Here is a 23,055-nt window from a genome sequence, read left to right on the forward strand (position 1 = left end):
TTGACACTGTCCACATCCCTCCTGAACTGGACGCAATACTCCAGCTGCAGCCTGACCAGCGTCGCATACAGGGGGAGGATCACCTCCTTGGCCCTGCTTGCGATGCATCTGTGGATGCACAACAAGGTGTGGTTAGCCTTACTGACCATGTCCTTGCATTGGTCGGCCCATGTTCATCTTGGAGTCAATAAATGACTCCAAGATCTTTCTGCCACCATGCTTTTGAGAAGGGAGCTCCCCAGCCTATAGGTATGCTGCTGGTTCCTACTGCCCAAGTGCAGCACCCTGCACTTTTCAGTATTGAATCCCTTCCTATTTTTATTTGCCCACCCCTGTAATCTGTGCTTCCCTTCTAGTGTGCCCACCTCACCCCAAATCTTGGTGTTGTCTGCAAATTTAAACAGTTATCCTCCATACAGAATTTAAGTCCTACATATTATACTGAATAGACAGATTATCCTGTGATAACTAAACATTTTCCCCCGCTGTCCACCCCACTGCAACTGAAGAAAATGCTGATCTAAGCATCAAGGATGCTCATCAATAAACCATTATGGTTTCCCTTCTCTAAATCACTGCGTTTTCTAACACCTTTGATAAGTAATTTACAGAATTCTGTCAAAAAAGGCAGGTTTAAAAAGTGTTTCAAAGGCCACTAGTTTAAAAATTGGTCAATCTGACTGGAAAATCCTGAAGTGCTAAAAGGAGTTAAAAACTGAAACTGGAAGAGTTATGAACTGGAAGTTTCAGGAAAGTCACCCAATCCATGTGAGGTTTAGGGAAACCAATGTATTTGTAGCCTGAAAAACACCAAGAGAAAAACTGCCCTCATTGCTTTGCTACTAGAGGTTTACCTTGGTTTCTCTTACAAGAAAAAGCTTTTAGATGCCAAGAACTAGGTTCCAAATACGGTCTACCTATTTTCATTTAAAATCCAGCGTTTTGACCCCAAGCTATTGAAGACTGGTCTTTTCACTGGTTATGAATTATGTCCTTCCTCCTACTGCTCATCTTTCACACATTTCTCCAGTCACACTAGTTTTAAAAAGGATTCCCTGTCCTGCAAATCAGGGCCACTTTTAGGGCATGCAATTTTAAAATCTCCAATTAAGACAAAGTAGTTAATCAATGATTGATATAGCTTGCAATGGAATATGCAAACAGACCCACTGCTTTCCTGTGGTGGGAGAAGAATTCTATCCCCACAATTAGGAATCTGCCATAAGGTTTTAGCAACTATTGTTGTTTGATCTTTCAAAAAAGGGGTAGGCCAGCTAAGAGATTTCTTTAGGTGTACAAGTTATTGGTATGCAAAACAGTCAAACAGTTATTGCAGTTATTTCTTCTGCAGGCATAAGCTTGTCAGCACTCCAGTACATGAAAGGAGTCGCTGAATTATTTGAGACTGTACCACATGGAGAAACCTGACCCTGCAAGATGCAGATCTTTTCCTGATGGCGTTTGGCTCCCTCAGTTCCTGGTAAGGTCTATATGGAGAGCTGACAGCACTTTGCATACAAGCCAGTTTGATGATAATCCTGATTTCAGAATAACTTTGCTGTGCACACATTGTTGCATGATGAAAAGCTGAGAAATGGACAAGAGAGCTTAGCAACAGTTCACCACTGAACAGCAAAATTGCCGTTTCAAGGATGTTGTTGTTTTTTTTGAAATTCCAGATTCATTTATCATTACTTATAGATCCTTCCGCTCTATGCCCCATTATCTTACTAAGCATACTAGAAACCCTTTTCACACGAGCATCTACCAGTAAGGCAGTTCAAGCAGAGGGAAGTCATTTGCAATTAAGGGTGAGTTTTATCAGAGACGAGAAATACAAGAAGTTAGTTCCAGTTAGTCTATATGGATGTCTATGGCTTATTTCAAGACTAGCCATATATCAGCACAATTCAGAAGCTTTTCCTAGAAACCTTCACCTGAAAAAGGTGGGGATTGCCTTCTCCCCCACTTCCTTTTTTTCTGTAAAAACACAAACCCCAAAACACAAAAACAAAAAACCCCCCATACAACACACTCTGGTTTGCTACTCTAGCTGCTATCAGAACTAGGACCACAATGAGCAAATCAATGTGCTACAGCTTTTCTTAAAGCATACTCTTGAAAAACCAGGGTCCTCCCAGTTGTGAGGCAATTTAACAAACAAACCAACAAACTTACGCAAAGCACATAGTAAGCTAAAATATTTAAGTTTTACATGGAGCATTTCAGCCATGGTTTTCAAAGCATTTTACTGGCAAGAGAACTAGGTATCAGTATCCCTATTTTAAATGACACACACAACCTCCCTCCCTTTAAACAGCTTGAATGATTAGGGCATTTCTGATCTCCTTCTGGACAAAATTTCTCTTTCTGGACAAAAGGAAAAAAAAACATTTAATTAAGGCTCTTGTGAAAGCTTACATTACTGAGCCCGGGTCAGATAGCTCAGAGTAGTTTCTTTTAAAAAATTACAATCAATGCTTGTTTATTTAAACGTTGAGTAGAAAACAAATTATGCCCTTCCCTGTTATTGTCATGTAGAGTTTGCTCAGCAACACAAACATGAAACTATTACAGTAGTATTGTATGAGCAGTTAATTTGTAATAATAAAAAACAAAAGTGCGTACAGGGAGATTTCTGAAAGGCCAGAATACTTTAAAAGGTGGCAAAATGTTCAGAGATTTAAATGTGAAGGTAGAATTTGAAAAGTTTCTAGAAGGGTAAATATAGCGTGCCAGTCACTGCCAGCAGAGTTTACTTTGCTTCTAGTCCAGCTATCCCATTCACATTTACAAAAGTGGCAACAGGAGGGTGGACAGTTCAGCAAGCAGATGATGAAATTTCCCCATGAGCAAGGGACATCTACATAGCAGTCACAACACTGCAGCACAGACAGCCTATTTCCAGACTAAATGCCCAAGTATTCACTAGGGATGTGAAAGGTTAAACAGTAAGCATATTTATACCGGTAATGTGTTACAGTTGACGTTTAGCATAAGAGATGGTCTGATGGGAAAGAAAAGCAGTGCAGTGCCCGAGAAAAGCAACTGAGCAAGCACCACGGCTGCCCTGCCTGCCTGTTGCAGCAGGCAGCTCTGCCTCCACCTCCCTGCAACACACTGACTTGCAAGGGAGAGAGGAGTGAGGAGACCAGCACACATTAAATATATGTTATCAGTTAACAGTTTAACCCGCATCATCAGTAGCACAGTTTAACCAGGTATTAGTTAAATTATATTTGCAATCCCTAATATTAACCCTGCCTCCCAGGCAGGTTGTGCAGTATATACGCTAGGGGTGCACTAATAAAGATATTTTGGCCAATACTGATGGCCAATTATTAGCCAGCCATATTGGACAACACTAATCCAATAGCCGGTATGCAGCTTGGAGAGCAGCACCCTGCCAGTAAGATTGTGGGGGGGGAGGGAGGCCAGATCAAGGCCCCCACCCTCGCCTGCCCTGAATGCAGCCCCAGCACCGGGAAGAGGCCAGCACAGCCTCTGGCTTCAAACCTGCAGCAGGCAGCCTTCCCCCACCCCACACAATGCAGGGGGCACATGCCCCCTATGCCTGCCCCGAGGCTGTGTGCAGTGGTGGGGATCAGCCCCCCCTCCCCTCCAGACAAGCTGCCCGCAGCTCTGTGCAACGTCCTACCCCAGCCGGGCAGCGCCTGCCCCTGTCCCAGTCCCATTCTCTCCCTCACTGTAGAGGCCTCGATCTGCACCCCCTTGTCCCTTACCCCTCACAGAGTTACTGGCCAGATGCTGCTCTCTAAGCTGCCAGGCTTGCACTCATGCACATTTATCAGAGACATTATTGGCTACATTGGCCAAAAAAGTTGGACTGCCAATAATGTCAATTTTCCTTTTATAGGTGCCAATCCCATACGGGCAGATCCATCGGTGCACCTCTAGTGTATAACCAAGTCCCATGCTGACAGTGTGCAAATGGCACTTAAAACCAGCCTTACAGCAAGCTCATATGCACAAACTATGCTGCAAATCACCACAACAATAAGTCTTATGGGCCTTCATGCACACTCCAAAGTTAACCCTTTTAGAGCATACCTGCATTCCACCTGCAGTTTAAGTGATAGTTTAGTATCTCAATCCAAGAAGTCTGCTAGGTGAGGAACCCCACCTAGACAAAACATCTAAGAGGGCTTTAGCAAATCCTAAGAAGATACATTACTGATAGGCACAAGAGAATATTCTGAACAGGAAAAACAAAGCCAACATATTCCCTATGCAACAGTATACTTGATGTAAAAGGTGTCATGGAAAGAAAGCAGAGAATTATTTCAATTTCAAGTGCACATCTTCACTGTAAGTCTAGAAAGGTGTAGTTAATTTGGACTTGTTACAAGCTCCTAGATTATACAACTGCAAGTACAAGATTCAATTCACTGTGTGGTAGCTGCATTAAATAAAACTTGTAGCACAAAATCTAGTACCCAAAGCAGATTTTATAACACAGTTGAAAACCAAGCCCCCTTACTATTTAGATCACCTGTATTCAGTACAAAAGGAAGTCCCAGCAGATGCTTCCATCAGTTTATACCTGCTACTTTTATAATACTATTGTACACAGTGAAAGTGTTAATAAGGTTGCAAGAAGTTATGAAATGCCAGAATTAAAACTTGTCTGCAAAAAATTATGACAATGTACAATTCATGAAAGGGTTAGGCCCTTCATATAACCAGTCAAGCAGAGCTCTGCCACTTGAATCAACACAGTAACTGGTTGAAGACAACTTGCTTCAGCTATAAAGACCAGTTCTAAGGGAGCCAAGATGCACACTTTGCTAGTGAATTTCACGTCATGAGAGCCGAGGAATGGTGAAGCTGAGGAAGCTAGGGGTCCACTCCAAAAGAACTTGAGGAAGTATGTTCCAGGGAGCTCTTTGGGGCCAAGTTTAACTATGGACACTGATTATACTCTATGGCTTCTCATGGCTGCCCATCCCAGGAAGATCTGCACACTGGAGTGGAGAGGACACCATAAGGGACTCAAGCCACCAATGGCTTTAAAAATTAGCTATGTTACTACCTACTGAGCCCATGTCAACACATATTACAGTGTACAGATAATACTCCCCCAACTTCACATAAGAATGAAGGCCACTTTGACAACTTGGCCCACAGCAAAGATCATTAAGAGTAGTCACTCCTTCCTTTCTGCAATACCACAAGAACAAATTGCTGCATAGTGAATAAAGCTAAGCCACCTCTGCCTTAATAGTCGTTAAAACTATCACCTGAAAATTGTTCCCTTGGGCTCCCAATATTTTTATGCCCCTCTTAACAAAATGTAAACCATAAGCAATTACTACAGCCGGCACTGAGAAGCATGGAATGCTTTTAGAAGAGTGGAAAGAGACGTACCAAGTACTGCTGATCTGGGTCATCTGAACGCAGAAGGTGAATAAATCTTCCCACAAGGCTCTGCTCATCTGCAAAGTCCTCAGGATCAGGGTCTTCAGCAGGCTGATCTGGTTGGTCCTGGATCAACGTTGATACCAGATTCATGATCGCATCAACCTGTTATGAAAGCAATGAATAAAGTTGTATCCAAAAAACAATGGGTTTAAGCCCAAGTCCATTCAACAGGTCACAAATCAGCACAAACTGATGGAGTTGATCAGGAATACCTCTTCTACATTATATGTTAGTCTAAAGAGCTATTCGTTGCACAGAGTGCACCAAGTGCTTTCTGAGAAATCATTAAGATAGTTCCTTTGTGTATAAAAATGTATGTATCCTCTACTCCATAGGTGTTCCTCCAGGTCACCCAGCAGGAATGAGCAATGTTTCATTTCTCAAAGTACACAGATGCTTGAAGACAAGCTTTCTGTAAAAGCTTGTTTAAATACCTGTTTACAGTAAAACTGATGGTACACCCACCTTAAAAAAAAAACACAACACATTTTAGTGTAAAAATATCTGCCCATCCCAAATCCAACCCCCAAAAATAGTACTGAATCCCATCCTGGGAGATCCTAGTTTTTAAAGAGTCTGAATCAGGAAAGGTAATTCAGCAGGTAGTGAAGAAAACTAGATACACCTGGTTCCTCCAAATATCGAGGAGGGGGGAAGGGAAGCCACTCAAGAAAAATAAGGGATTTTATTTGAGGGTGTGTCTCTTATAAAATATGCACCACCTTGTCCAAATGGCAGAATAAAGAAAAAAATCCCCGAAATTCTAGTAACAGTAAGTGAGTAGCAGCAGCTTAGGAGGTCAGCATGCTCCACAGAGCAGCAGCAGCATGATCATGTTAAGCAGCAGCAGCATATCAAGCATAACTTTAGCATTCCCCCAGCAGCGTTTTCTGATACAGAAAGTGTTATACCTGTATTTCCTCACTTAATGTGCACCCATATTCCCAGCATTTAGTAAATGTTTTATATAAAAAATATGGTAAAATGTAGTCAGATAAAAATTGGAACTATTGGGGAGAAAGGTGCATATGACAAACAGGGTATCAACTTGCATTTGTTTCCCTACTCTCCAATTATGTTCTAGCTGTGTAGTTGAAAACATCCAGGTTCATGACAGTATTTAGCTGTACTAGTTTGTACCTGCTCTTGAGAGACAATTTCAGTGTTATAATCCAGTACATTGCTAAGCACGTAACAACTCATGCTCTTTCTGGACTCATAGTCAAAGTATTCAAAGAGTGGATGGAAATGTTTTAATTTCAGCACTGTGAGGATATTATTATAGGTATCAACTGGGATCTTCAAAAGTCTAGTTAGCTCCTTTGAAACAGCACTGCTTGTTGCAATACTAAAAAAGAAAAAGAAAAAAGAAGAAACTGATTAGAAAATACATATTTTCATACACATTGATGCTAAAACTCAAAACACTGCAGCAGATGCTAGAAATGGATGTTTCCTAACAAGACAGTGTAACTGTGTGAACATGTTGCAATATGTATGTTCAGCCACTTGCTATAGTAGGCCAGAAAAAAAAAAAACCCCTCTACACAGAGCCTGATGGCAATTAAGGTATAAGTTGAGACAAATTCCAAATTGAGATAGCAGTAGTAGTGGGGTAGTATTATGGCCATGATCATCATGAGGAATAGGAAAAGAGAAAAAAAAAAATTACTGTGCCTGTGATCAATCCCTCCAGAAGGAAGGCTGCTCATAACAGCATGTTACCCATCATTAGATCACTATGAAGCTGTGCAATGGAAGGCCAGAAGTAGAGCTGAGCTACAGAAGGAAAGGGGTGTGAATCTGAGTGTAGAAGAATCATCTGACTGAGAAACAGGGATAGTTTGGTTGTTTTGTTTAAGCAACTTCTGTTCAGTGACACTTATCACCATTAACTGACCTACCCGAGCAAAAACATCCTCTCTTCAGCTCAGTATGAAGAACAATAAAAATGTAAGTGGAAAAAAAAGCCACATACACAACTCCAAATAGTTTTCGAACACTGCATAATCTGTTTCTATAACTGTGATTCTCAAACTAATATGACATTGCTCAAGATGAGAGTAAACTGGAATTTGAATCAAGGTTGGCAGGGAGAGCCAAGTATGATGTTGCTAACAGGCCAAAACAGTTTGAGGACCACTGCTAACTAAAATGCTATAAAGAGCTGTATGTTTTGATCTCAAGGAAAAATGATTATATATAATTTGCATCTCCTTAGAAATAGTCTAGAATATCTACACCATAAATCAGAATGCTATATACTCATCAGGACTAGTTAAAGCATCTGTATAAGACAAATTTAAAAAAAAAAAAAACCACACCCAATTTATTCTAGACCTCTTAATTTCTGGGCAAGATTCAGTTGGGAAGAAGCCGATCTACCACAAGATGCCACACTCACCTTCAGTGAATGACAAGGTCAGAAATCTATGCAACAGTACACATTTTGTTGGCTGGCAAACAAATCTTAAGATTGTGTGGCAGGTGTCTTGGTTTTGTATTTGGATGGGAAAAGTAAAACTTGACTTCACATGGTTGTTGCAGAAAGTTAAAAAGTTCACTTACTGTTCTAGATTAAGTTTGTTAAAGATTTCCACAGTTGTCTCCAACACTTTGTCAACATAGTCAACACGATCCGGATAGCATTTCATAGCCAAGTTAATAAGGGATACTTGCAACGACACTACATCCTCTGAAGGCATATCCTGTCTAGACTGGAATTTGAAACAGCATGAAGTTAGACACAAGAGGAACGTAAAACTTTCTACTAAACAACTGTATAAGTGCAGAATGCAACACACCTGTATAACAGTAGCCACCTGCTGTGAAAAGATGTCAAAAAGCTTAATATCTGCTGGGATCCCTGGGCCATCTTCACGGTGTGCAAATAAAGCTAGTCTGCAAAAAGAGAGGAAAGCAACTCAACTTTGGATCTCCTCACATTCCGTGCATGTATCCTACTCCTTTACACCAGGACAGCCATACACCAGTTATATTCCGATTTAGCCCTTCACGTTGCGTGTTCTGTGTAGAAGGCACTGCTTAATATAGACAACCACTGTTTTATTTCCGCTTTGAAGTAGCTTCTAGAGAAAAGTGTTTAGGAAATAAGTTAAATCGCTAGCAATACACACATTTGATTTCTGAAGCTGAAGTCAGATCAGCACCTTTGACCTGTGCAAACAGTAAAAAAGGGAGTCTCCAAGTGTGAAAGAGCCATGTTTGTTTATGAAGAGAACATACATCTGCCAAAGACAGGAGCAAGAAGGGAGCAGTATCTATTAGTATCTGACACTAGAAATATCTAGATCAGAGGTTGGCAACCTTTTTGCTACTGCAGGCTGCTGCCTGCAACCTGCCCCCCATCCCCACACACACCCAAGTCAGCAGATGCCATGAAGATTTACCACCACTGCTGTGACAGAGAGAATAAAACTGAACATGATGTTTCCCCAGAGTCCTGTTGCCCATCCTCTGCAGCTGTGGATGGAGCTTGATGTCAGTTCCCTGAGCTATCACAGGATCCAGTCTCTTCATGGTCCAGATCTAATCTGCAGGCCATAGGTTGCCTACTCCTGATGCTACGTTTGAAGGAAAAATCAAAAGTCATGTTCACACCACCTACCCCTACTCCTCCCCACCCCAATTTAAAAATAATAATAATAAATAATAATTCGCTAGAGGTAAACAGTTCTAAGAAGAGCAAAACAATGTTTTCCCTGCCATGTGGCAGCAATACAGCACCAGGCTCTCACCAATGCTGCTTAGTATCTTTCAAATGCTTCACAATACAAAGTCCCTGGAAGAAGAGGCTACACACCCATCCCCTACCCCCAAGTGGCAAGTCATCAATAGTCAAACACAAGGTTAAGCCTTTTTTAAAAAGGCAAGTTTTATTCAGAGTTCTAGAAGAGACACAATGGCCAGGATGAATTGCTCCTGATAAAAGTGACAGGGCCGCACGAGACTGGAGTTAACCCACCCATACACTGTGAAGTTGCCAATGATTCTGCTGTGCTAGTTGTGACACACACTCAAAAGCCAAGATACCTCCCCTCCTTGTTCCTGCTGTAGCATCAAGGCAATTATCCAGGGCAACACAATGTATATAAAAGGCGGTATGTTCAGAGACTCAGGAGGGTCTACCAGCATGCTGGCCAGCTGCAGAGAAAGCCACATTTGTACCCACTGTGCACAGGGAATTTGACACACCGAGGACCCAAAGCTACTAATCCACTTGACAATTTGTGCAAGGTCTGATTATAGGGAGTTGATTAGAGTTAAACCTTCCAAGCCTCCCTCTGCACTTCAGGTATTCCAGAACCAGACTGAAATCAAGATGCAGAAATGGACAACCAATTAAACAATCCATTCATGGCAGAAATAAGCATGTTATACAGCTGGGTCTTGCCTGCACATGACTGATACAACACCAAAAGCATCTTCAAGTTTCCCATAATGGCTATATTAGGGCTGTGCGAAGATTTGGTCCCCAATTTGATTTGGTGGAGATTTGGCCCGATTCAAATACAAATTGAATCAGGAGACCCTTCAATCTCTCTGAACTGAATTGGAACCCTTTGAATCAATTTGGAGAGATTCAACGATTTGGACGTAGACAGTTTTAAATGTTTTTTCTACACCCCTCAAGGTAGCAGGCAGCTCGTAAATGCTGAGATGGTGGGGTGGATAAAGCATCCCATGGGAGCATGGGGAGAGGGATCCCCAGAGCACTGAGCAGTGGACCCAGAAGTGGACCACTTTCGGGCCTGCTGGGGAGCATGCCAGGGGGCCCCCCCAGCTCAGTGACTGGTGCCTCCTGAATCTGGGGGTGGGGAGCACCCAGGGTCCCCTGCGCAGCCAATTGTTGAGCCAGGGGTATGCGGGGGCAGGGGGGCCCACATGCTCCGCAGCGGACCAGGAAATGGATTGGAAGTACTTCCAGTCCACTTCTGGGTTCACCGCCAAGCTCCAGTGGGACACTCCATCCACCCCAACGCAATGCAGCATTCACAAGCTGCACCTAGTACCTTGAGGTATGATAAGAAACATTTAACGCTGTTTCTATGGCCGAATTGCTGATCCTCTGAATCAGCATCGAATCTTCCGATTTGGATTGGAAGTTGGGATCACCTTAACCTGAGAAGAAAAAAAGTAAGCATTTTTTTACTGCAGTAAGCATTTATACACACAGCATGGAGAATACTGATTTGCCCCCTACAAAGAGCAGTAGTATGGAACAAAACTTTTGCGATGGAGTACTCTAAGCATGAATATTTAGAATAAGAGAAAGAGTTAAAATCATAGCTATTTACAATTATGAATAGAAAACCAAGGGAAAAGCTTATTTCAAAAGACAAGTCTGCAAAACAAAGCATGTTTTGCCTCCTCAAAGGAACGCTTCCTCCTCAGCCTGCACAACATGCATTTAGGACTAAAAGGCCAGTGTGGTATACAAGGCACATGTACAAGGAAATGCTAGAGACTTGCACGAGAGGCGTAACTGCAAAAATACAAGCTCCAAGGCTGAATGTGGCTGCTGCTCTGGTTCATGAGACCACATCTGAGCTCTTAATTATGTAGCTAGCTTCATTTGCTCATTTCCCCAAGAATAACCAAGAAATTATTCAGTGAGGATTCACAAGGTTGTATCAATTCTAACAGCAGACAAATCAACTCTTGCAGCATCACTGGAAGTTGCAAAAACAGAGTTCAAAGAAAACAAAAACAATTGTTCTTTAGAAATATAATATCAGTGTTGAAGGGAATCAATGAAAGCAACATACGTAATTATCTTATCTGGTAAGATACAAAAAGTTATTCTATTTTAATTAGAAAAATCAGAGTTGAAAGTATGGAAACAACGCAGTTAAAAAAAAAAAAAAATCAGACAGTATTAAAAATTCAAAGGAACAAGAGTCTAGAAGGTCACAAACTGTTTGCACTGAGACTACTTATCATTGTAAATTCTACAGAGCCAATATTTATTCAACAAAATGCTTCCCCAGACTCACCTGTCAATTAAAGCAATGATTATGTTTTTCACATTCACATTTTGGTGCAACTCAGCACAGGCTCGGAGGAAAGGGTTCAGGGTCTGGAGATGAAATTCATCCGGGAAAACCTAAAAATTCACGTAAAAAAATTACCAAGTGTGCGTATGCCATTACCCATCTCTTGAGCATTAACACCACTACCAGTTAAAGGAAATAAATGCATAGCAAGTGTTTCATGATGTGCAAGAAAGACTATTCTGAGTCCTCATTTCTCAAAACAGACTCAAGTAGAATAAGACTGGACAGATGGGAATAAAATGAAGGAATACTTCAGCACTCAAGCAAACCTGTTCCCATCACTCAGTTTTACTGTCCAGTAAGCTTAGACCAACTGTGACAGAAAAACAAGGAGGGAGACTATATTAGAAGTTTTGGGTGTAGACAGGAAAAAACAAACAAACAAACCAATTAGCCAGCCAACCTCACACTCCTCTACCCATGCCCACAAGTTGCCGTTTGTTCTACCAGACACTAGATTATGAGAACAGCATAAGGAAACAAGGGTCAAGACACCACCCAGAAGTCTCAGAGCCTTGAACTAAAAAGGACCAACCCAACACCAATGAAAAAAAGGAGGAGGGGGAAGGCTGCGTTATGGTGGTGAACAGCAGCAAGATGGTCAAGTAACTAAAACCACATACACAATGAATACTTTGGTATCTGCTATAGAACAGGAAGAGCTTCTAAGAGCTTTCGCAAGTGATAGTTATAGCTCAATAAGAGAGGCCAAGTTAGTTCACTGATAGCATCAAGTTTCTACATTTTTCTACACAGAAGTCAATGACTTGGTCCCAAGAGCTGCACAATGCAACCACCCACCCCTCACAAGCCATAAACTGATCAAAATAGTCACTTACATGCCCTATTTTGCCCCATTCCTCACCTTACCTGTATAATGCACTCCATGAGATACTCCTGAGCTAGAGCATCCCTGCAGTTTACCACTTGCTCCAATATCCCTGGCAAAACAATCTGCAACAGGAACAAAAGATGTTGCATTTTTTCCTTTGTTCATCCTCATTTCACATAAAATTAAAACGAATCATGAAACTACAAATACATTTCCTAAAGTTTCTCTAGTGTTTAGCCATGTAAAGTTTAGACTTCCAGGTCAAAGGTTAGTGTCTTATCACTACATGCAATGTAAATCAATGCAGTAGATTAAATTTTCCATGTTAGTATTCACAGCTTCCATCTTACTGGAAATGTAATACAGCTGTCCATATAGGCAAGTCTACAGAAATCTCCCACTTTGAGAACCACTACATTGAACTAATGTTGTTCATCACTGCTTACATATACACAGCATCTCTCAGTACAGCTTTAATCTTCATTAGCTAACTTCCACTTTGAGTATACATACATATATCAATTATCCAAAAAGCTGATGGAACAGGTCTCAGATCTTTGGGTAATCTTATTTTACTCATATTGCTATATTTTTTGTTGTACTATTCTAAACAATACAATCAACAGCAAATATGGATACAAGGAAGCGTTAGAGTGAAGACATCTTACTTGTTTATATCGTTCCACATTAACACCTTCCAGCTGACTAAGGCGAACCAGATTTGTTCCCACTAGGATTCTAAGTTCCTGCCTTTCCCGCTCTCTCTTCTCCCTATCTCGACTGTGTCCTTGGTGTTGCATTCGCACCCAGAGCTTGTTCATTTCAGCAAAGTTCAGCAGCACAAAATCCATTGAATCACTGATGTCCCCAGTGGTTTCTTCACTATAATGGAGGATAGAGGTTAAAGAAATTATTTCCACTACAGATATATTTAAGAATAATAAAAAGTAGTTGCCCCCTCTTACTCTCAGAAGTGAGATTTCCACCCAAGGCTTTAAAGTGAGCCAGACTGTACATGTTTAGGAAAACAAAATGAGAAGAAGTCAAGAGCCAAGCTAAAAGACTAGATAGGATTTCTCTTCTATCATCTATCCAGACAACCAGTAGTTGAGAAACGTGCACCCATTTCACACCTGGAGAATGTAGAACAAAAAAGAAAAAAAAAAGGTATCCACATATTCCTCATTTCAAAAAGCAGACAGCCTGCCATCGTATCACATTTCTCTTACTCTGTCTGCTCGCCTTCATCTGGCAGGATATTCCTGGTACACTGAAGGAGATAGTTTCGAAGAAACAGGCCTCTTAAAGGATGCTGTACACCACGGCACATTTCCACCAGATCTTTCAGAATATCTTTCCTGGACTGAGGAAAGGACTTGACATAAACAACACCAACTGTTATCAGAAGATAGCTAGAAAAGAAAAACAGAATTAAGGAATCTGATTGATTAATACGTACAGGATTTAAGCACAAGGAAATAATTAGGTGTTACTGGGGGAAAAAACTTCTGTATTGAAACTTTAAATAAAAAGCAACAGCCTTTTTAGGGGCTGATGTTTGCTTCTGCTACCTCTCCACCCTATCAAGACTCTTGGAAAGGATGGGTATATGAAAATTTAAGCATTTAAGTGAATGGTCACTTTGCATTTACCATGAGCGGAGTGACAGAAAGACACAGTATGTTTTGGTAGCAGTAAACAGTTGATCTTTTTTAGAGTATTTTATATATCAAACCATTGTAAAAACTAGCTTATCAGTGCTCCTAACATGCCTGTTAGGATAGTAGAGAAGAAGCATCTTCCACTGATACAGAAAAATACAAGATGAAACTACTGAAGAGTCATACGCTACAAAATACTAGCCTAGGAGGACTGTAATCAAGCTTCTCATGACTATCCCTGTACTCATTCCCTTATTGAATACCAAGATGCAAGAGCATGTAAGGATTTACTGGAAAAAGCCTTAGGAAAAGTTAATAACTGTGAGGCCATATACCAAGTACCACAAGTTCACACTTCCAGTGGCTTAAAGTAGAACTGGGAATGCTCAGCACCCATGCAGCACGGGGGTTTCTAAGGTCCTAACCTTACAAGAAACCTGCTCTGTACCTGGAGACCTGTACTACGGGCTCCACATGGGCAAAAGAATACACTCAGGAAAGCCTACAGCTTCAACCAACAAAAGAGGTAAGGAAGGCCAAGTATATATAACCATTAATACAGACACTCTGCACTAGTTTCAAGTGAACTATACATCAGTAGTCAGGGTGCACCGACAGAGAATTTGGGGGCCGATACGGATAGCTGTTATTTAAGGAGGCATAACAGCCAATACTGATCTGATACAAAGGCCTCCAGGTGGTAAATTTGTTGTGGTGGAAGGGAAGGGGGAGGAAAGGTGCATTGGAGGGGAGGGGGGGCCGAATCAATGGCCCCACAGTGAGGGAGGAAGGCAGGGGGCAGGAGCAGGCATTGCCCAGGTGGGGGCACAGGACACAGCTGTGGCTCCTAGTGGGGCAGTTCCCCGGGAGGGGGGCCGGGGGGTGCCCCCCAGCTCTGTGCGGGGTGGGCAGGCGGGCTGGAGGCAGTGCTCCGTGACTCTTCTTGATGGTCCTGGACTTGGGGTGGGTGCTAACGGCACTGGGAGGGGCTACAGCCACCTCAAATTTCACCGCAACTTGGCTCTCGTGCCGCTGCTGCCAGCTGCTCAGCGCAGCTTCAGCTCCAGCTCTTCCCAGTGTGTGGGTGGAGGAGAGATATGGATCCAGGCTGCGCCTGGTGGCAGCAAGGCTACAAGCAGAGCAGTGGCAAAATCTGGTGTGGCTGCAGCCCCTCCCAGTGCTGCTGGCACCCCCTCTGAGCCCAGCTCCTGCCAAGAGCCACACAGCACTGGCTCCAGGCCTCCCCACACAGACTGGGGGAGGGGGCACAGCCTCCCCGCTACCCTCCCACAGTGCAGGCAGTGGTGGGAGCTGCCCCATACCTGCCACAAGCCATACCTCCATCCCCATGACCCTGCCCAAGCAGCACCTGCCCCCATCACCATGAGGGTTTTGATCTGCACCCCCCTTCCAACTGACCAGCTGCCGGCAGCTCTCCATGCTGCTGGCTCTGCTCTATGCTGTGCAGCATGGGCGTTTATCAGTCAAATTAAAATCAGCCTCATTGGGCTGATATCCAATACAGCGAATTTTCTTTATATTGCTACCAATCCAATATTGGACTGATGTATCGGTGCACCTCTACTTAGTAGACTTACCAAGTCTTTTTGAATTTTTTTCTTATGGCGAAGGACGTCAAATATGAAAATGAGTAGGAAAAAAAAAAAACTGACCGACTTTCTCCCTATCCTTCTACATGGAGAGACATTCTCTACACCATATAATCATTAAAACTACATGTATATACATCAATAAAATCTGTTCCATCATTCATCAATTAGACTCCAAGTACTAAACAGAGCATTTGAAAAAGCAGCTACATTAATGTATATATTTGCTCCAGTCTGTAAATATGACAATATTAATTACCAGAATTACCAAGTAATAATTTTACAAAGCCATCTGAGAAGTATTTAAGTTGTTTGTACAATACCACAGGACACAGCATAGCTAACTAGCTATAATAGGCACCATATTCAGTGGCCTAAGAATCTTAAGCAGAACTATGGCCAGTGCCTTAGACTAGAAGATTTGCTACCTCAGGACCTTGAAATCCCAATCAGAGAAGTTTCCAGGTTAAAAGTTGCTAGATCCAAAGTTGTAGCAAGCAACATTCATTCATGAAGGCTTCCATTCTCAGTTACTTACAGTCTTGGGATAATATTACCAGCATACTGGACTAGTTCATAAAGATCAGCCACCTTCCTCCCCTTGGCAAACTCATCCGTCAGGTACACTTCCAGGTAGTGCAGTTCATCAGAAATAGCCATATCTTTTTGCTTTTGGTTAAGGATGACTCAAAGCAAGTTCAGATAAAGACACTGCCCCAAATGGGCTTAAAACCCCAACAAGACTGAACACTGCACTTTTTTTCTTTTAAACTTTGATGCATGAAACTGGAGTTTAACAAGCAGCTGAAAACTTGAACATGAAGTTCCTTAGCACAGAGAAAGAGGAAGGTGGATCCTGGGGTGGGTGGGGAAGGATATAGAGAAAGGAAACCAGAAGTAGGAAGAGGAAGAAGTCAAAGCAGAAACGGGAAGGGAGGAATGGGAGCATTTTAGCTTAAGTAGCATGCTTATAATACAATAGTAAACTACAGGAACAGGGTGATATGATCACCCTGTATTAACAGCATTATGAAAAATAACTTTCTGGTTCCTTCCCTGCTCAAGAGATCACGTTAGGAAATTAGCTGTACTAGTCTGTCAGCTTTTATAAAAAAGGGGCAAACAGCTGTTGCCTAATCTACAGCATGTTCTTATAGATTAAGAAGAGACGTAGGACTGCTGCAAAGGTAAAAATGGAACCTCCTTGTTTTCCCGGCAGAAGGAGCCTAGGAACTAGTTAGTTCCGACTCCCGTGCAAGCCAAAGAAAACCATAAAGTCTATTAGCACCAAAATGATCCGCTAAGAGTCCTGGGCTCCATTGTCCCTACGCTGCTTCACATTTTTCAGAGATGTAAACACTTCTAGAGAAATCATGGACTACCTCAGAAAAGTTTTAACAGGGAATAAAAAGAACATTGAATAAGGCAGTACTAGCAAGACTTCAGCTTTGCTAAGAATTATAAACTAAAAAGACATGAGGAGTTAATAGAATCCAACATATAGTGCCTCAAATTATTTACCTATTACCTTGCAAAAGATACAAAGTTCATAATAGCTCTTTGGAGACAACATAGAAGTCCGCAGCTCCCCAAGCATATTGGAGGCATGTTTCAGAGCATCCATGAGTTTGTTTTTGTCCTAAAACCAAAATGCAAGAGAGGAAAAAACCCATTAGCAGTGTTGATTATTCTCCAGTCTAGACAACCACACAGTCTGAACTACAAAAGGGAGGTAATTGTCCCACCTTCCATTTTACATGTCATAGGGTGTTATGTGGGTGAGCTGCTTCAAATTAGGTTAAGTGACCGGTCCAGGCTAGAGATACTTAAACTAGATTTTCCAAAAGAAAGTGAAAGCGTCATCCTTTTCATTTCCTGGTTTAGGGATCTAGAACATCTAGGAGCTGATAAAGACAACATTTAGTTATTTACACTTGGGTATCAATTCTGTCCCGTCCTGAAGACGGGTACAAAACAGCTTTGCAACTCTTCATGATGAGATTGAGCCAGAAGTGAAAGCTGGCAGAGTTGTGGACTGCCTTCCCCACTGGGACTGCACAGTATGGGAGGGAAGGCAGCCAGCTCCAGCACACAGGGCTTCCCTCCTGTGCCTGGCAAGTGCAGGAAAAACCAGCGATAGACTGCCCGGTGATGCACACCCCTCACCATGATATGCAGTGCTGGCTGGAGCTGTGCCCCAAGGACCCCCACCTCCTTCTGCACCATGGAGAGGGTGCGGGGGGTTCCCCACACCCCCCATCCTCCCTAACCCACACCCTACCTCCACATATACACAACTCCCCAGCATACCCTCTGTTCCCCCATACACAGCCACACCCCCTCACAAACCTCCCATACACCTCCCTCCTCACCTGATGGTATTTAAGGTCATATAGTTTTGAATTGGTGGTGGTGCGCAATCTGCCAGAGTTTGGGAAGTGCTGTCTAGCACATGGGGGCCAAGCTTTTTGAAAGGCATGCAGCAAGATAAACCCCAACCCATCCAAGGGGCAATCCAATCCCTGTGCTCTGCTCTCTCCCTCTTGCCCTAATCTGCTGCAGTTCTCCCCTGCTGGATCTGCCATGTGCCACCACCCCTTGTGCTGTGGGTTAGCCACCCCTGCTCCAGCAGATTAAACAGAGCTCTCATTATTAGAACAAACATCTGCAAGGATTTGGGCCAGATTCCCTTCTAGTCTTCCCCTCCCTGGCAATAAAAATAGCAGAATGTTATAAACAGTCATGATTTATTATTGCAGAGAATGACAAAACAAAAGGCACAGATAATGCCATATATGAGTATCTGGCACTTCACCCTGAAAGGCAGCCCCTTCTTCCATGAGCCTAGACACAAATCTCCATAAAACAAGCTACTACAGTGTTTGTATGGAGTGGGGAGAGAATAATCTACCACTGGTACTTCAGTCTCAACAATATAGAAAGTGTGTCCATTTCCAAATACTCTGTCAAACAATTTTCAGTTATGCCAGTTTAAAAAGGAAAAAAAAAAAAAAAAGATGCCTAGCTGGCATTTCTCCAAAGGCTGTTTTGAAAATGCTAAGATAGCATTAAACCTGAACAAAGAACACACCCATGTCAAATAATACTATCATTCCAGTCCCTTTGGCTACAGGCAAAAGACAATATGAAAAAGGAGAACACCAATAAAGCTGTCATATATTCAAGAGCATCTCAAATTCATATTTAAATTCAGCTATCGAACATTAAGAATTCTTTGGCAAACGAAGCTAGTTCTTCACCCATGCTAGGCTTCCTAAGACTTATGCCAATCTCATTTCCTTATGCTGAATGAAACATACTGAAGTTTTGCTAGAATGCCAGCTATCGGCACTTCCCTTTGCAGCAGAATCCATTTGATTCAAGAAGTGCTCCAGTTTTACATTTCGCTGGAAGAGTCACTTCTACTCAACACAAGGGCTACTGCCAAAATGCATAAGGGGCTATGTTTCTGCAGTCAAGTAAATGAACGTTGTGAATTTGATTTGCCTGCATACATATCAGAAGCATACCGGGAGATTTTATTGCATCTCAAGGGATGGGAGACGGACATGTTCTTACCAAACATCGCTTCATCTGGAAAGACTGCACCTTCACAGCCTGGATGGCTTCATCCAGGAGTTTTTCCTGCTCATCTTGAGGAGACTGCTGTGTTGTTGGCTATGGGATGGAAAAAAGAGAGATACCCATAACAATTTATAGTTTGTTCTTGCATATATCAAATCCTTACAGTATTATCCATAAAACCTCCTGAGTTTCCACAGCCAGGCTGGTCCCCTGAAACACTGAAATCTTCCTCAATCTTTCCTTCAAGTGCCCATCTACTAATGTCAGTAAGCGATACCATCAGATTACTCTGTTCAAGAAGATACCAAGACTTATGATTTCTCCAGCCAAACTTTCTTCTTAGAAAGGAATCTGTTCTACCTTCACTCTGAGAGATGCACATACTGGGCCCGTCAACATGCTACATTGCTGTAGCATCTCATCTGCAGGCACAAACCATGATACGGCTGCTACTGCACAGTAGGGTTGTAACTATGTTACAACTGCACAGTCAAGCACACGTGCAGGCGCACCCACCGAGTAACACTTTCCCTTCCCTTCCTTGCTCAGGGGCCTGGGCATGAACAATGCAGCATGACACAACATGCTTCTAACATCACAGGCAGTGTGTGGCAACTCATTCCAGAAACAAAATTAAGGCAAGAACCTGGTACTTTACTGACTTCATGATTGAGCCAAGTTTAGAAATATAAATTTGCTTTTTCTTGTCAACTTGGAAAGAGTCAAGTGAAAAATATTTAAAATTCAGGACTGAAAAAAAAAATTGATTTTCATGCACATAAATGACAAATAGAACTAAAGCAATGTTTGGAGGGCTGTAGTCAGGTACAAGACCAGACTAATGAACAAATTCTGACCAGGGTTCAATGATTTAAAAATAAATAGTATCATTTCAAATTGGCACCAAGCCACTATCACTTGCCCCAAAATGGGGTATCTAAATCTTTTTGAATCCCAGCATGGTCAGGTCACCAGTGCTGGTCGCCCTGTAGCATCACCAGAATAAGCTTGAGTCAGAGACCTTGCATATTTTGTACCCTGTCCTACATATGTTCTCCGTCCTTCAGATACATTCCCCCAAGCAGCCTGCAGTCTCCAGTATTAAGACAAGATGCCAAAGCAGAAATCAACTCTAGGACCCCAAGGAAAGATGCTTCATTATTATGATTAATTATATGAAGCTCTGTCCAAGCTGAGAAGAGAACTAGCTATTATCTTATTCATGTAGTAGAACAGGAGATAAAGGATTCCCACAATGTAATGCAAGGCTGTTTTGGAAAAGGACTGCTTGCAGTCCTAGAAAAGCCTGCACATATTTTTAAAATTAGGAAATCACCACCTGCAACATGAGGATAAGAAGCCTAGGACAACTACAAGAGAAGATGGGGCCTCCAGAGGGATCAAACAAGACATGGCAAAAAGCCTTGTTTATTTGGTCTTCCCCAGAAAAGACTAAAATTATATTTGTATTATTATTACTATGCATGCGCACATAATCTTTCTTCACTTTGTGTGTTGTGTAAGCTACAGATGCTAGATACATGATGATCTATTCTTCTCAAGGCCCTTGGGCAAGCGGAAAGGAGTTTTTATTCTTCTCTCCACCATCCAGTGTATCCAGCCTCCTTCAGTGAATAAAGAAAACAGAGTCCACTGCTGCTCTTTTCCTCTGCCTCCATCTTGGTTTCTGAGTTCGCTTCCTAACTTCAGGCATGCCTTTGGTGCAGCCAACAGCCTTCCACAAAACAGCTAACACCACACTTAACACGAATTTTGACAGCATTATCAATTTCCATTAGGGTCTTGACAGCAGTTAACGCCAGCCAGGATTCAGCTATTACTTGGTAATGCCGAGCGATGGATGCCACACAAGGTCCATCTGCAGATTCAGGAAGACATGGCACTCATTCGTACTCCAAAAGTGGTCTTTGCCCTTCCGAGAACAAGGACCTATTTTTAAAATGAAATGTTTATAGTTCTGCATTAGTTAGTGTATATCAAGCTCCTGCTCACATGGAAGAAGTGCAACTGTAAGTACTGTCACACCATGAAATGCATACTGAGCTTTTGAATACGTAGCCCTGCATTAGATTTATAGGATACCCATTACCATAGTAATAGGCCACCTGACAAACATTAACGAATTTGTTCTCACAGCATCTTTGCATCCTGGGAAGCATTAGTCACGTTCTACAGGCAAAACATAGATATTTTTCTGGGTAAAAACACAACAATCTCTTACAGACATAAAACAACCTCATACAGACATGAAAATCCAGCACACATTAAGCTAAGCTACCAGGCCAGTTACAGAAGGAACACACATTTAGGGAGCTGTGGCTAGCTGATTTAGCCCACTCTGCACTGTTATTTTGGGGTCCAAGAAAAATATAAACATCACATTTTGGAGTGAGGTAAGGAGGGGAAGAGAAACAGTTCCCAAATGTGATTACTTGGTATGCTTTTAATGTCATCACAAAGGGCTTTCTGGCAATACTGTTCTAAATAGGAAGATACTGAGGTAATAAGAACCGAGGCATTTTAGAGATGAATTTTGAGGCATAAGCAGCAATAATTATTTGTGTATGCAAATGCAGTAGTTTAGGGAAATTAATGCATTTACACATAAAACCACCACAAAAATTATGCTTCAAATCAAGTAAGACTCCAGAAAGCCTGAGGCCTCAGGCTGTCAGGTTCTTTGTTTCAGCATGTTGCTGCAAAAGCTACAGTATGTCATACATTCACAAAAAGGCTAGAAAGGGCAGATCTGAAGTCATTTTACCTGAAACAAGTTACAAATGCCATTACATATTTATAAATTCAACCAATCAAAAAATGCTTCCTCAAAAAAAAACAAACATAGCTACTGAGTACTAATGTCAAACATGCTTTTCAGGCTGTGGACAGCAATAGGTGTGTATGACATAACATTCATAACAGATACCACGCAAGCCTTTTCTTAAAAAAAAAAAAAAAAAAAAAATCCTCCAGAGCCTTCCAAATACAAACGTAAGGTTTCTGACTGTGACTTTGATCTCACTGCCAGCTTCATGATATGGACATCATTTGATCTTCAGCCACAAAGTCCCATGCTACCACTTTAAATTTGCAACATGACCTGTTCCCCTGGCTCATAGTGGGTTTTTTGTTTGTTTGTTTTTAAATAGCTGAAAGAGAAGAAAAAAAAATAACTGGGAGCTTGAAGTTATGGCAGGAAAAGAATGGGGAGGGGAGCAAAAAAAAAGGTGGGGGAATGAGTATAAGGGCAGTGGTAGTAGCCTAAAAAGAAGGAACCCATTCTTATGAGCATGCAGCCTCAATTAAAATAAAGTTACTTTCACATGCAGACAGGTTGCAATTACAAGAGCTGTATTCCTCCCTTGATCTTGAAGGCCAGCTGTGGACAGACAATCATGTAGTCCTGAATTTATATTACGGCCAAACTATAGTAAAAGTATGAATCATCAGTCCTTTCCTTTGAAAAGGAGTTTGCACTCTTACATAGTGTAGATCAGGTACAGCATTGGCCAGGTTATTTTTACCCTGATAAGAGCATGAAAAGTGATAGTTACAACTCTGACCTTAAAAAAAGTATATTAAAAACATGCAAGGACAATATTTGGTATGCCAAGAATGACAGAACTGCTGCATTTCAAAGTAGAAACAGTAGACACTGATTTTATCTCCTATTTATGGTTTCAATACTTGGTTTCAATACTGCATTTAACTTCTATTGCAGCTTTGCAAACATCAGATCAGTAGCACATGGGTGCACAAAGCAATGCCTTCTCCTTCGATGCTTTCACAGTTGGGGGGGGGGGGGGGGGGGGGAAGCTCCTCTTCCA

General features: G+C 42.0%; 1 protein-coding gene across 1 annotated transcript in view; it reads right to left on the reverse strand.

The window, feature by feature from the left end:
• VPS35 (VPS35, retromer complex component) overlaps positions 1 to 23,055 on the reverse strand; it is a 47,750-nt gene that overhangs the window by 19,337 nt on the left and 5,358 nt on the right. Inside the window, exons 2-12 of the mRNA XM_019505647.1 lie at positions 19,202 to 19,300; positions 17,165 to 17,261; positions 16,161 to 16,284; positions 13,581 to 13,763; positions 13,020 to 13,233; positions 12,390 to 12,473; positions 11,460 to 11,569; positions 8,247 to 8,343; positions 8,011 to 8,159; positions 6,583 to 6,790; positions 5,389 to 5,544 (exon numbers count right to left, since the gene is read on the reverse strand). Coding sequence (XP_019361192.1) covers positions 5,389 to 5,544; positions 6,583 to 6,790; positions 8,011 to 8,159; positions 8,247 to 8,343; positions 11,460 to 11,569; positions 12,390 to 12,473; positions 13,020 to 13,233; positions 13,581 to 13,763; positions 16,161 to 16,284; positions 17,165 to 17,261; positions 19,202 to 19,300 — 1,521 coding nt within the window. The remainder of the gene's footprint in view (positions 1 to 5,388; positions 5,545 to 6,582; positions 6,791 to 8,010; positions 8,160 to 8,246; positions 8,344 to 11,459; positions 11,570 to 12,389; positions 12,474 to 13,019; positions 13,234 to 13,580; positions 13,764 to 16,160; positions 16,285 to 17,164; positions 17,262 to 19,201; positions 19,301 to 23,055) is intronic.

The sequence above is a fragment of the Gavialis gangeticus genome, unplaced genomic scaffold (assembly GCF_001723915.1).
Source record: "Gavialis gangeticus isolate Ggan-Ray unplaced genomic scaffold, GavGan_comp1, whole genome shotgun sequence".
NCBI lineage: Eukaryota > Metazoa > Chordata > Crocodylia > Gavialidae > Gavialis > Gavialis gangeticus.